General features: G+C 35.8%; 1 protein-coding gene across 4 annotated transcripts in view; it reads left to right on the top strand.

Moving 5' to 3' along the window:
• Positions 1–13,734, top strand: part of LOC139959481 (NADPH:adrenodoxin oxidoreductase, mitochondrial-like) — a 209,201-nt gene that overhangs the window by 61,035 nt on the left and 134,432 nt on the right. For all 4 annotated transcript variants that reach the window (XM_071957140.1, XM_071957139.1, XM_071957137.1 and 1 more), the window contains exon 7: positions 8,119–8,311. In XM_071957140.1, coding sequence (XP_071813241.1) covers positions 8,119–8,311 — 193 coding nt within the window. The remainder of the gene's footprint in view (positions 1–8,118; positions 8,312–13,734) is intronic.

Genomic DNA, 13,734 nt, shown 5'->3' with positions numbered 1-13,734 from the left:
ACACAGAGCAATGCCCAAATACAGTATTAATATTACAAGTCAGATGGTTTGTGCTATAAATGATTCAAGTCTGCAGTATATGGGCAGCTTGTACCTGTTATACTGACTGTTAAATACACAGAGATATTTACTGAATTAAACATGAACTTGAAAGATGTTATCAACAATTTCTATGAAATATCAAGTGTAACACATTATTAGTTTCTTATGAGGCTACATGTTTTTTTGAGTGGGTTGGGGAGGGGGGGGGGGGAATGAGGGGAGATTAAGTTTTTCTCATGTCATGACAAATTTGAAGCTGTGATGATTGTTAAATTGTTGTTTTAAATTTTTAAGTTTTTTTTGCAATAGTTGTCACTCTTTACTTTTGTATTTTTTAATAAAAAGTACTTGGATAACATATACTGTTTTAACAGTAGATATATATCAAAGAGCAATTATCATTTCCCTGGATTATCATATTTGTTTCTCAGTGGAAGGCATATATTGTTTACTATTATACATATAAATATCTCCTGCTTCAGATCAAATTCAACACTGTTGATACTGAAAGAGTTACTAATAAGCACACTCAAACTCTTTCCTGGCAGCAGTCCTTCCCCGAGGGTGCAAATATTGAATTAAAGATGTATAGAATCAGTCTTCTTTATGTAATTTATATTTGCCTGCAGAGTGTAACATAAACACTTCTGATTGGAATGTTAGTAGCTTTATAAAGAAGCTTGCTACTCTGACCCATGAGAGCTCTCAAAGTAACAAATTTAATTCTTGGAAATTTCTTCCTCTAACTGTTTGTCAAGGAGAGACACAGATATGTGCTGCCTGAAGTTAACCCAGCATAGATTTGATGAATTGTGAAGTTGTAGTAGCTGGAGACACCTGTGGAGTTGTTTGTCGGTAGTGTACAGCTAAAGCATTGGTTTGTTAAAGTGTAGAGGATACCTACTAATAGACCTCCCAATGAAAGTTATTTATATTCCTCCGAGAAGCAAGATGAAAATGACTTCTACTCAAGTAGTGGCGTCATCTGTCCTTTTGAGTTGTCATGGAGAACGATCACTTTCAAGGAAGTACCATGATTTATCTCTAAAACTTTCATTTGGCATAAAAAAGATTGAAGTACTGGGGAAAACCTTATTTAATACGGTTCAAAGGACATTTGAGAATTTCATTCCCAGATCAAATTACAGGTAGGTAGAAACAGGGGAAAGACAATTGATCTGAGATGAAGCATTTGATATGACTTAGAGAGGTGTTTGGACATAAAACCTCTGGGACTGTTGAGATGTGACTACCTCAGACATGAAAATAGCCAAAACTTTGGCCCACTAGTGACATTTGATGCAACTAGAAGAGCAAGCAGCTAATGTCAGTGAACCCCTTAAACTAAAGACAAAGGGCCTCATGTCCCAGATCAGAAAGAGCACTCAACTGAGTCACTGACATAATATCTGAATGACTGATAGAGAGCCAGTGTTTGTCACCAGAGAAATCAGTTGAGAATTATAGTAGTTAGCAGATACTAAAAAGTCATGCATAATTGAATAGTCACGGTCATAGCGTCGTTATGTCATTTGAATTCACACGTAATGTTGATGGCAGTCATACACACGAGTACGGCATATAAACCAAATTTTGATAGTTACGGTTTGAAGTAGCACTGTATCAAGAACCTCCTGTTTCCATGTGGTCAATGAAGTGTTATACCGATTTTGTTGTTTGAAGGCTAAACCTAAGAATGCATGTATATAGTCAAGTTACATGGTATTCTGAAAATAAGTTGCAGTTAACTATTACAATTTAAAGTGGTTGTGTAGATATCACTTAGCTTCCTTTTTTCTTAATTATTTGGTGAAAGTTATTTGATAAATGCAGACACTAGATCTTTAGTTATCTAGCTGTTTTCATTTCACTAAATTATATTAGAACTGTACAATGTAGTTGTGTGCAGATAAACTCAAAGTAAACCCAATCAGTGCTTTCATCAATATGTTTTAATATGCACCATCAAGATCTCCATTAGTATCTCAAAATATGTTATTTTAAAGATTAGTTCTGCATTGAGGTTATTATTCCTTGGAACTTTGTTTGTTACATGCACCTTGTTAAACAGCTCAATAAACAGATCAAAATAATTAGGTAAGAGGTCATATTTTCATGTTCATGTTAAAAATATGAAACCTGTTTAATGCACACATGTTTATCCCTAAGAGGAGAAAAAATAATATATATATATATATTTTTTTTTAGGCTGCCCGAATTTTTCAGGACTTTTGCCCGAATTTCTTGTCATCTGGAATATAAATATGCAGTAGCTTGCCCGAAACTTTTTCAAATTTTTGCCCGACAATTCCATGATTTTCTTTATTCAGCATCATTATGCCCGAATATTTCCGTGTAACACCATCGTAAGCGCAGTTCATCTGGGCTACCACGCTTTTTGCAAGATCAATTTTTTTCTAACTAGTCAATTGTTTACCTGGACCAAGGGCGGCGGAACCGGGGGGCACAGGGGCACGTGCCCCCCACTTTTCCTCAGGTTAAAAATGTGCCTTTTTTCTATATAAAAATTGAGGTTCCTCAAGTTAGCAAGAGGCCAGGGAACCATAATGAACACTCGGGAAGGGCCGTTTCCGGCCATCTGAGGGGTTTGTAAAACCAAAAATTTGTATAGTACGCTCCGCGCCAACCGATGGTGGCGCTCCGCTCAGATAGTCGTGCATACAACTTTGCAAATCCTGGCTAAGCCCGTGACTTTTAATGAATTTCTGTGGGTCAAACTTAAAACTATTTCGAATGGAAAATTTGTTAAGATATTAACAAGAAAAAAAACAGTCTAAATCGGAAGATTCCTACATTAGCAACTAGCATGATTTCACCTCATTTTGTCTCAAGAGAAAACTTGTTCCTTGTTTCCCAATTTGCGTATTGGATATTGCAGTGCTAGTATGCATATTTTCCTTTAGGGGGGGGGGGGCGTTGATGGAGTGATGTGTATACACAAATAAGATAATACAATAAGAGTTATAAAGGGTACTAAATATAGGGCTGCATCAGTCCAATCGAAATTCTGCAAAGTGCCCTTTGATGTAGGTGCCCCCCCAGATTAAAAGTGCTTCCGCCGCCCTTGACCTGGATATCCCCAACATGAGTGTATATAGAAGAAACATTTTCTTTTTCATGGATGGTGGGGGGGGGGGTGCCTACAAGCATAGAAGTACGGATTTATCATATTCTTTGTTATATTTTATACATTTTTGTGAGACAAATTGCAGTCTCACCCGACACAGCGACATTATCCCGCTTACGTGTCGTTGAACAATGGTTGTTTTTCTGGAGGTAGCTGAGTACTGTGTTAAAATAATAAATAAGGTAACTAAATAGGAGCTTAAAAAATATACTGTCCCATTTTTCCCCTTCAAAGTGATGTTACCATTTTTTCTTCTTCTAATATACCAAATTTTTGGGGAAGTGTAAATTTCTAAAACGTGAGATTATAAAATAAAGAATGTTTAGATGCAACTTGCAAGGCCCCAGGCCCCCAGAAGTGCCGTTTCCGGCAATCTGAGAGGCATTGTGTGCCCAAAATTTTCTTGTACGCTACGCGCCAACCGATGGTGGCGCTCCGCTTAGATAGTGTCACGGGAACTTTCGGGCAAAAAAAGTTCTGCCACCCCCACACTGAAATGGTCACGTACGCCTATGTCTGGCAGTGTACACTTATAGTCTGGGACTAACTATGATTGAGCACTACAAACTGTTTGAGATCGATCACTTACTAGAGAAAAAATTAATGTTAACTGAAGTGATTAGACTTGTTGGTATAGTTGGGAGTTCAAGTCACACAAACAAGTAGATCAAGTTGATCCTATGGGCATTCATGTTTATAATCTCACTGAAATGCTGGTCAAAGTTGGCCATCCACTTCACAGATGGTATACTATAGTTCAAAGGAGTGCTTAAGAGGAAAGCCATTGGGATGTTCTCCTTCGGTGGATCCCATCAGATTCTGATAATCATTACTGTGTTGTCAAGAACAGCAGTAACTCATGATGGGATTGCCTAATTTATGTATCTGGTACACGCAAATGAATTTTTTTCCCTCTTTATTTGTGAAAGCAATAAATATGATACCAGACACTGGGTTCATAATTTCCTGTGTGTTACTTTTGCAATTTGCTAGTCACTATAGCTACAACATTATCTTTACTGTTATTAATATGCCTTCTGGTACTGGGCAAATCATGCTCTTCTAGCATGGTTATATTTAATACTTTCATGTTGTAGGAGTGTCACATTTAAAGACTTGCTTACCATTTAACCTTGCTGACAAATCTGTTCAGCAGTAACAACATTAACAGGAAGGAAGTTGAAACTTATTTGAATAATTCACATGTACTTAAAGACTGCAGAGAGTTAATTTTGGAAATTGTGAAATTGAGTATCTGTAAAGGCCAGGCTGTGTTTCTTAAAAAAGATGGATATGTCTAAATTATCATACAAATGTCACCAAAGTGCACTGAATTAGACCAGATTTTATGGTTTGTGCACATTGGCCTGAACCTTAAAACGTTGATGGAGAACCGTTCCTTTTGATCTGTTTGAAATAATTTTGCTTATTACTTGTTGAAGTCATTTTTAGTCAGGACAAGTCTGTGTTGCCCTTGTTTATTAAAATTTGTATTCATGTTTGCTGAAATTTCTACAATTTGTATGGACAGAACTTGCTTCTCTTAAATCATTCCACTAGACCATTCTTAATTTGTAATTTGCCTGAAATCAATTTACTACAGTTTTGCTAGAAAATGAGCATTCATTAGATTGTGATGAATCTATAAGAAAACTTTGCATGCATGTAAAAAATGAAACCAAACATAGCTTTCCAGTTGTGTACATACTGTTTAATAGTCATTTTTCCAGCTGGTTAATTTAAATAGATAATATGTTATATAGCAACCATTCCAATTGAGAATGTGCTCAGAGAAATCAAATAAGGAAGAGTAAAACCTTGCATTGTCTCTGTGATAAGACTGATAACTGAAGGATTTAGCATCAGATAGCTAGCTGTTTACAAAAAAAAAGAATTGATTCTATGAGTGAAAGCTACTTTCTGATAGCATGCTTTGCTGTGTAAAAGTAAGTTGGCCTGACATTTCGATCCTAGCAGGATCTTCTCCAGAGGCTAAAAAAAAGAAGGATCCTGAAGAAGATCCTGCTAGGATCGAAACGTCAGGCCCACTTACTTTTACACATTCTCTTACTCAGGCTCTCTAGTGGATAAACAGTTTGCTAACAGTTTTATTTTACTTTGAGCATGCTTTGTTGGGTAAATAGGAATGTTTATGTGTATATCTGGCAACAGAAGAGTGTGTATCTTCAGGATGCCAACTGAATTACACAATATTGCTGTTTTACTTTCCTTGTTAAACCATTAATCCACAGAGGAGAGATATATATTCTTGCAATATTTACATATGTATGCTAGTAACTAAAAGCAGAAACTGACTGGGAAAGTCAATTCAAATTATGAATGTTTTGAATGAATTTGGTGATTACTAAGGGTTTTGTGACTTTGTACTCACAGCTTAATAGTGAACACTGCCATCATTTAGGATCCTGATGTATCTAATTTTTAAGCTCATTCAAGTCAAGGATTTCTTTCTCTCTCAAATAAATCTACATTTTGAGAGTCATAAGCATACTACATTTCAAGGAAAAACTAAAATATGAGAGAGAGAGAGATGTCCCTTTCAATCACGGCATCTAGTTAGTCCCTGTGCAACATGCAAGCTACTTGTAACATTTTCAATGCGTTTAGCATAGGACACATTTGTTCACTGTGATTTATCATTTAAAGTCTTGATTCAATTTTTAGAGGTTAAGGTATGACAGAAGAACAAACCTGTTTCGTCTTAAATGTACTAAAAATTCCTGTGCATAAATTTTCTAAAGTGGCTACAGATGTGAACATAGGTAGTTACGCACTTTCAAGTCCAAAACCATATCTCAAATCACCGTAAATACTTCACTCAAGTGCTGCTTGATTAGTCCTCCATTTCTCAAGTCACAGTAAATACTTCACCCAAGTGCTGCTGGATTAGTCCTCCATATCTCAAATCACTTAAGTCATTTCTATTTCACCTAAGTTGTTTCTATTTCCATGTAGGTTTTGGAAAAGAAAACATGTTTCTGTAGGATCTTGAATCCTGCTTTAGGTAACTTGGTCACTACTAATAATTGCACCATATCAAATAAATTAATCCTGTTGATTGCATGCAGTATGTAATGTGTACAAAGACCGTTGTTTCATGGAACCTGTATGAGGCCTTGTCTATCAATGGGCAGTGACAATTTAAGATAGATTTGTGCCAAAAATAACTATGACTAGCCAGCCTTTCACAGTCAAATATCATCAATTGATAGGCATCACATCTTGCATCAAAACTAAGGTTTCTGGAGTCATAAATATGTCAATTGTTATTTTTCAAAAAGGAACAGAAATTTTAACTATCCCTCTGGTTTAGAGTAAGAGACCATCCAAGGTAGTTCCATTTTCCACATTTTCCAGGAGTCATATCAAGTTTTGCTATGCATTGCATTTCATGGCCTACTACAAAATGGAACAGTGCAGCCATCTTGGCACAGGAAGGTCCACAGAGATTTCAGTTATTAAAGAGATATTACTCATTTACCTGCTCACATGGGTCAATTTATTGAGGCTTTTTTACATGTTAGGGATGCAGGAATTGATATGTTTTCAGTTTGATTTTGATTTGTAAACTTCCAGTAACACTGTGTTTTCATCACAGCATGGTTCTATGCTGTCATACTCTTTGTTTGTTGTGTTATCCTGCCTCCCCCCCCCCTTTCCCTCCCCTTTCCCTCCCCTTTCCCATCAAACATACTACAAAAATAAAAGACTTATGACAACATATAAAGGATCTTAAGGGGTCAAGGCAACTGTATTAGTGCAAGATAATAATTGGGTTTGATTTTCATTGAAATTGCAGGCACCACAGCAGTTTGTCAACTTTCAAATGGGCATAACAACAGTATCCATAATTAGAAAGTGCACTTTTCCAAAGTGAGAAAAAATGTTTAGAAATGTCAGAAAACAGGAACAAATTATGAGATGGTTTGTGAACTGTATATCTTGATCTAGATGTTACTTCCTGCTGCTTATTAGCTGTTATTTAGGCACTTATATCAGGGCCAGGGTTTCAGACAACTTTTGCACCCTGAATGGAGATAATCATGATAATGGCCCCTACGGCAACTTCATTTATTAAAATGGGTACTGTAGATGATTTTTAAGGGTATTACAGCAAGTTGTTGGAGTACCGAATGTAATCCGTCTGTTAATTCAACCCTTGGTCTTTGTGTTTCACATTAACTATGCCTTTTATTATGAGACCATTGCCATTTTACATGTTGAATTTTGACCTATAGACTCACCATTGAACTTAAAACAATTTCATCTTTTTTTAATTAAGTGTAAGTTTAACTCCATTTCATGCAATGTATGTATATTTACAGTTTTGCATGATCCTACAAGTAAGATTTCTTCATTGGTTTAGGAACAAGAGTTCCTAATTGGTTATTTACACACCAAGCCCAAAAAGCAAAGTGGATTCCAGAGAAGATGTTCATGTCTTATACACCAGTCTGTGCTGTAAATAGGAGCCCATTGTTTCCTCATGGATATTAAAATATTTTCATTGCTGTAAATATGAACCCAGTGATTCCTCATGGATGTTAAAATACATTCATTGCTGTAAATAGGAGCCCAGTGTTTTCACATGGATGTTAAGATACGTTCATTGCTGTAAATAGGAGCCTAGTGTTTCCTCATGGATATTAAAATACATTCGTTGGTGCTTTGGCAATTTTCAAGTATTTTTGTCAATTTCTAATTATAGAAAGGCATGTTAGTGTAGTGTTAATGCAATATGCTTTCATCATAAACATCACCATAATAGTAACAATTTCATTTCATTTCATTTAAACTACAGTCTAGATGTATTCCTGTTACCATTTAAGTTCATTCTGGTCAATTTACAACGAAAAAAACATCTACCTGTCAAGTTGCTAATATGTTACCTATTTTTAATTCCACAGAAAACTGATATTTCAGAAAATGCTATCAGTGCTCTGAGAAGAAGTAAAGTGAAACAGGTATACTTGGTTGGCCGACGAGGTCCTCTAGAAGTTTCTTTCACCATCAAGGAATTGCGGGAAATGGTCAAGTTACCTGGAACTAAGCCTATTTTAGACAGGTCGGACTTTGAAGGGATTGACAAACTCATTCCAGGTTAGACACCTTTTTCCTAAAATTTTGCAGTTGATTTCTGTTATCATATGAAACAAGAATGAAGTAAGTTTTCCAATAGTCAAACAAGTTCATTTTTTTGCACTCTTAGTATTAGTCAGTAAGTCAGTGGAATGGCCTGACGTTAGCTGTCGTGAGGCCATCAGAAGTAGGAAACTACTAGAGTCATTTGTGATCCAACTTTTGATATTGAGGAACATTCGTAGGGGAATGTTATGGTTTAGATGAGTCACCAGTGGTAGTGACTGCTCCTTCAAAATATCAATCTCATAATTATCGAAGAACATTTCCCATTGCATCTAAGAAGAAACAAGGTTTAATTTGTGGTTCTCGCAGGACACATTCACCTACATACACACACAAATAAAAATAAATAAAAGAAAGGGAAAGGTATTAAAAGAAAATCGAGAAAGATAAGCATAGTGTTCTACTTTCCATTTTATTGTAAAATACCCTTTCTGGTATGATTTTAACCTTTGTCCGATAATCCAGCACTCATTGAAGTTGTACAGGGCCAACTGTGGTACAGCTCAATGGAATCATCAAGGCTTTGGCCAGTCAAAATAGATTACATTCAATCAACCATCTTGGGTTAGGAGCAAGATATTATGTTGGGGTGTTTTTCTACTAACAGTGTCGAATATTTTTCTCAGATTACGGTATGTGTCAGCCTGTCTGCCACCAGAGAATCCCTTTAATGTGGTAAATGTGAGTTTGTTAGAATGTTACTTCACTTTCACTCAGTTAAAGCTTTCTTTAGAAATTAATTCTGAGTGATATGATTGAACAACATTGATGTGGATAGGAGGAAGCATGGAATATGTGGCCAAAGTTCAAGCGTCAAGCAGCAGTTTCAAGTTCATCAGACCCTCACCCACTACTCTAGTTTCCTGTTGTGTATCATATAAGTGTGTTAAAGATATATTGTTTTCATCATGCTCAACAAATTTAATAATTTATCGTATTTCAGATTTGAAAATGATCTGCCTTCCTTTAGTGTATCATGAGTCATTTCTTGTCATCTAATACTCAGTGATATTCATTACCGAAACAAGACAGTACTTTAGCCACATAATTTCTATAGAACTTGCACTATTTTGATTCCATGCTGGATGCAGGAGGAAGCTATGCATGGTTACGGCTTGTATGTGGGTGTGTGTGTGTGTGTGACACTTGCTTGTAAACATGGTAACTCTAAATGTTCATTGTGGATTAACTTCATACTTGGTATGTGTATCCGTCTAATAGAGTACAGGAATCCTGTTTTCTGTGAAGTTCAGTGGTCATTTGGAATCAAGAGAGGTCAAGATCTGAAAACTTTGTAGACATGATAACTCAAAAAGTACATCTTTGTTGAACTTCATACACATACATGGTGTGCAGATCCAGATTGATGAGTGAAAGAACCCAATTAAAATTGGTGTAGGTCCAAAGGTCATTGCGGTCAACTTTGAAGTCAATGTCTGGAAATGTTGTCAACACGATAACTCAAGAAGTATATCTTTCTTGACCTTCATACTTAGTATGTAGGATTCACAGCGCGTACTCCCTCACCTCATATAACCTTATGCATTACCGTCTTTAACTCGCTCTAGCATCTGGCAATTCTTTGTATGCGTGTATGTCCATCTCCCTTCCGTAATTGCCATCCTCTAGGTACAGCATCACACTTTTACCGCTCGTGATAATCTTCATCAATCCTTCTCATCTTACATCCCGCTTGATGAGTGCAAGAACCCTAGAAGTAGAGGTCATAGGTTGCATGAGTTCAACAGGTGTCAAAGTAAAAAAAGTTACAATCATGATAAATTCAAATTACAGCTACTATTAAGTATTCATACAATAATCTTTGACATCTATAAAGCTGTGCGTGGTCAGATGTTTATATTATTTCTGCACAAGATTTGGAGAGTAAATTCAAGAAAATGTAATTAATGTTAACACCCAAGGCACTTGATGCTAATATGTAGTATGGAAACTGTTTATTGTAAACGAGAGTACCTGCTTAACTGGTTTTTTTAAGCTTCAAGTACAAGTCATTATACTGGGCGAAATGACTTTCACAGATTCTTTAATCTTTATTCAATTCATAGCTTTGATTTAAATTTAGCCTTGAGATACATTTAGATTGTAAGATGATATTTTCTCTGCTTTATACTTATACCTCCATTTGCATTTATTTACACTAAAGTCAGGTTTATATAGGTAGTTTATTTATTTATGGGTGATATATCACCGCACGTGGTCAACAAGAGGTACTAAACGTGGAGGAAAAAATTATTTTTAAGTAAATGACAATGACATAATATGCCAGACGTATGTGAAATGTCATGATCTTTATTCTTGTTATTCCTTACCAATGGTAAAATGTATCTCTGCAATATTGAAGACATGCGTGTGTATAGGTTTGTGGCACCTAGGTAACATGTAAAATGAGTTTTAAAGGATTGGTTCAGGTGTTTGACATGTCTATTTTGTATGAAAGAGCACAAAAAGACAAAAAGAACAGTGAAGAAACTACCATGATAGCATGCTCTGTTAAGGAGATATGACACTTTGAAGATATCAAAATTTCTTTGAAAACGACTGGTGTAGAAAGACTTACTGTGAGGGTGTGACGTCACATCCTCACTTCCTTAACATTGTGAATATATTTATTTAAAAATTATTTACATTTGAAAATAATATAATCAAAAATTCTTCAGATGTTTAATCTCAAATACTTCCTTTGACAAATATGAGATCTCCTGACATATCTTTTGATTGAAAGTCATGAAATCTCACAAAATATTTAGAGAAAAAAACAAAGACTTTTCAGGAATGTGAGGATGTGACATCACAGCTAGTCAGATTTCAGCAGTTTCTACACAATCTGATAAAACTTAACACTTGAATATCTCTTTAACCGAAAAAGATATTTGAACAGTTTTTTTTTCACCATTGTGTTTCTTTTATTGTCCTCTTTCATATAACATAAACATGTATGACAACTGAACCAATCCTTTAACTTATTGAGTTGTCACTTTCCAAAGAGTGATTTAGAATTATCATAACAGAATGCACAATCTTCCTTAAGCTTTGGAGTGACACAAATTTGATTTACATTTATGAAAATCTTACAGTATCACAACATCTCTGACAGAAGCCAAGATGTAGAAAAAGTTCACACAAGTAACATACTTAACTTTTCATCTGTAAGACCTTTATATATTAAACATTAAGTGGTATTAAATGCAAGTGTCACGCTGTGTGCAGGCGAAGCTCTAATACAGAATATGGAGTGAACATAATTTGAGCATACACTGTTTTGAAAGATTGGATAATTGTGAATTGAAATTACCTTAAAGGATGACTTTAGGCACATGTTTTGATATATTATAGACCATTTAAACCACAATGCTATTAGTCCGAGTTGTGTTTTAAGTTTTGAGAAATGACCCTTTCTACAAGTGATGCTCATCACTTAATGTGATTGGACAATTTAGTCTAATACACAGACCATCCGGTCAGTTCCTCTCAAATGGAAAAACATCCGACTTTTTATGGCCTCGATGACATATCGACACTGTATTGCAAAGTTATCAAGAACACATATATGTGTTGAATGTCATCTCAGGGTGCCTTGTTATTTATGTCAAGTTTGAAAAAGAACATGTTTGGTTTCAGTTTCAAGTAGAATTTATAAAACAATGGATTAAGGGCACCATCTCGTTGGCTTGAAAGGAGAATTTCAGAGATTAGCATACATGTTTTAAACATTAACAATTGAAAACCAGCAACATTTAACAACGTTCAAATTTTCCAACAATTTCCAATTGTGGTATTCTACAAATCATTTGCTGTGGAAGCACTGTTCCATTGGGATGAAAGTGTTTTTAAAATGTTCAAACTATCATTTTTTTAGAATTGCAAATATATTCTAGGTTTTGCTTTGTTCTTCTGTTCATGAATCCCAGAAAAACTTTCACTCGTTGTTTTGATTTTAATCAGCAATGGTCATAAGTTAAAAACATGGTGTCCAACATTTGCTTACTTTATTACAATGTTGATCAGTTATGTGCTAATGAAACAATTAATGAACTGCAATACCACCAGGAGATAATCACCAGAGCATAGGTACCAGCTTGCCTGAAACTTTATTATCCTTCACAGCTTTTCACTTGAGATTTAAAAAGCAGCAGCTTGTTTGTTTGGTGTTAGTACCAGAAAACTACCTTCTTACCAACTCAACCACTTACCACGTTTGCTTGCATTTAAAGGAATTGTCTGGTGGAAGATTTTGATACATTGTCCTTGTAGTTATTATTTTTCTCTTTCTAACCATGTAAAAATTGTCCCCATTCGACATTTTCTTCTTGTAGAAATCTGGTTTTCAAATTCACCAGTTTCTCACCAAAAGTACCGTTTGTTCGAGCGCTTCAATATGGTGTTTGACGTAGTGCTTGCAGATAGGCAAAACAGGCGACTTGAAGTTAGCACTCCCAATTCCGCAGCAAATTAACTCACGTGTAAGCACATTGAATTGCCTCATATATATATAACGTACATACTCGCGAACGTATATACTACGATGCTCAGTTGGTGTACTTGTATAGCGTTACACATTGTACACTCACACTCAAACCACAGTTCATTAACTGTTCTTCGAACTCGCTGAAATAAAATTCACGGATCAAATTAACAGTAAAAGGAAACTTATAAAGTATTCGTTAAACCGAAAGATGAAACTTGGCGGGATCGATGTCATCGCAGAACTGTCCGATTGTAAACGTTAGATAGAGTAGCCTATACACGCGAACATTCTTCGCGCTGGTGCTGGATACCGCGATGTATAAACAACGAAGAGCCTGCTGTTAAAACTTATCTTGTGTTACACAATGACCACGAAACCACCGATCTACTAAATATATTGCGGCTTAAGGAGTTTTTTTAAATCATATCTAATTTATAAGAAATTTCACCGGAAATTATTGAAGAAATTGATCGAATCGTTGTCAGAGCAGAATATAGCGCTGAATAGCTTAGGCTTCGCAGAACTGTCCGATTGTCAACGTTTGAGTACAGCCTACATGCGAACATTTTTCGCGTTGGAGCTGGATAGCGCGATGTATAGCCTGAACAACTCAGAGTCTGCTGTTAAAATTTACCTTGTGTTACACAAAGACCACGGAACCACCGCTCAAGTACATGGTGGCTTAAGGAGTTTTTGAAAACATATCTAATTTTTAAGAAATTTCACCGGAAATTAAGGAAGAAATTTATCTGTATACACACGCTGTTTTTGTTGTGATTACCGTATAGGTACTGTGCGGAGGGTGGGTTATGACGCAATCTGCTATGGCAGAGCTGACGTCACGTATTGTACTGTTCAAATCATATTTGAAATGTCTATCCATAACGGTTAA

The sequence above is a fragment of the Apostichopus japonicus genome, chromosome 19, assembly GCF_037975245.1.
Source record: "Apostichopus japonicus isolate 1M-3 chromosome 19, ASM3797524v1, whole genome shotgun sequence".
Taxonomy (NCBI): Eukaryota; Metazoa; Echinodermata; class Holothuroidea; order Aspidochirotida; family Stichopodidae; genus Apostichopus; species Apostichopus japonicus.
Note: the sequence above shows the minus strand (reverse complement) of the source record. Positions and strands in the feature narration are given on the sequence as shown.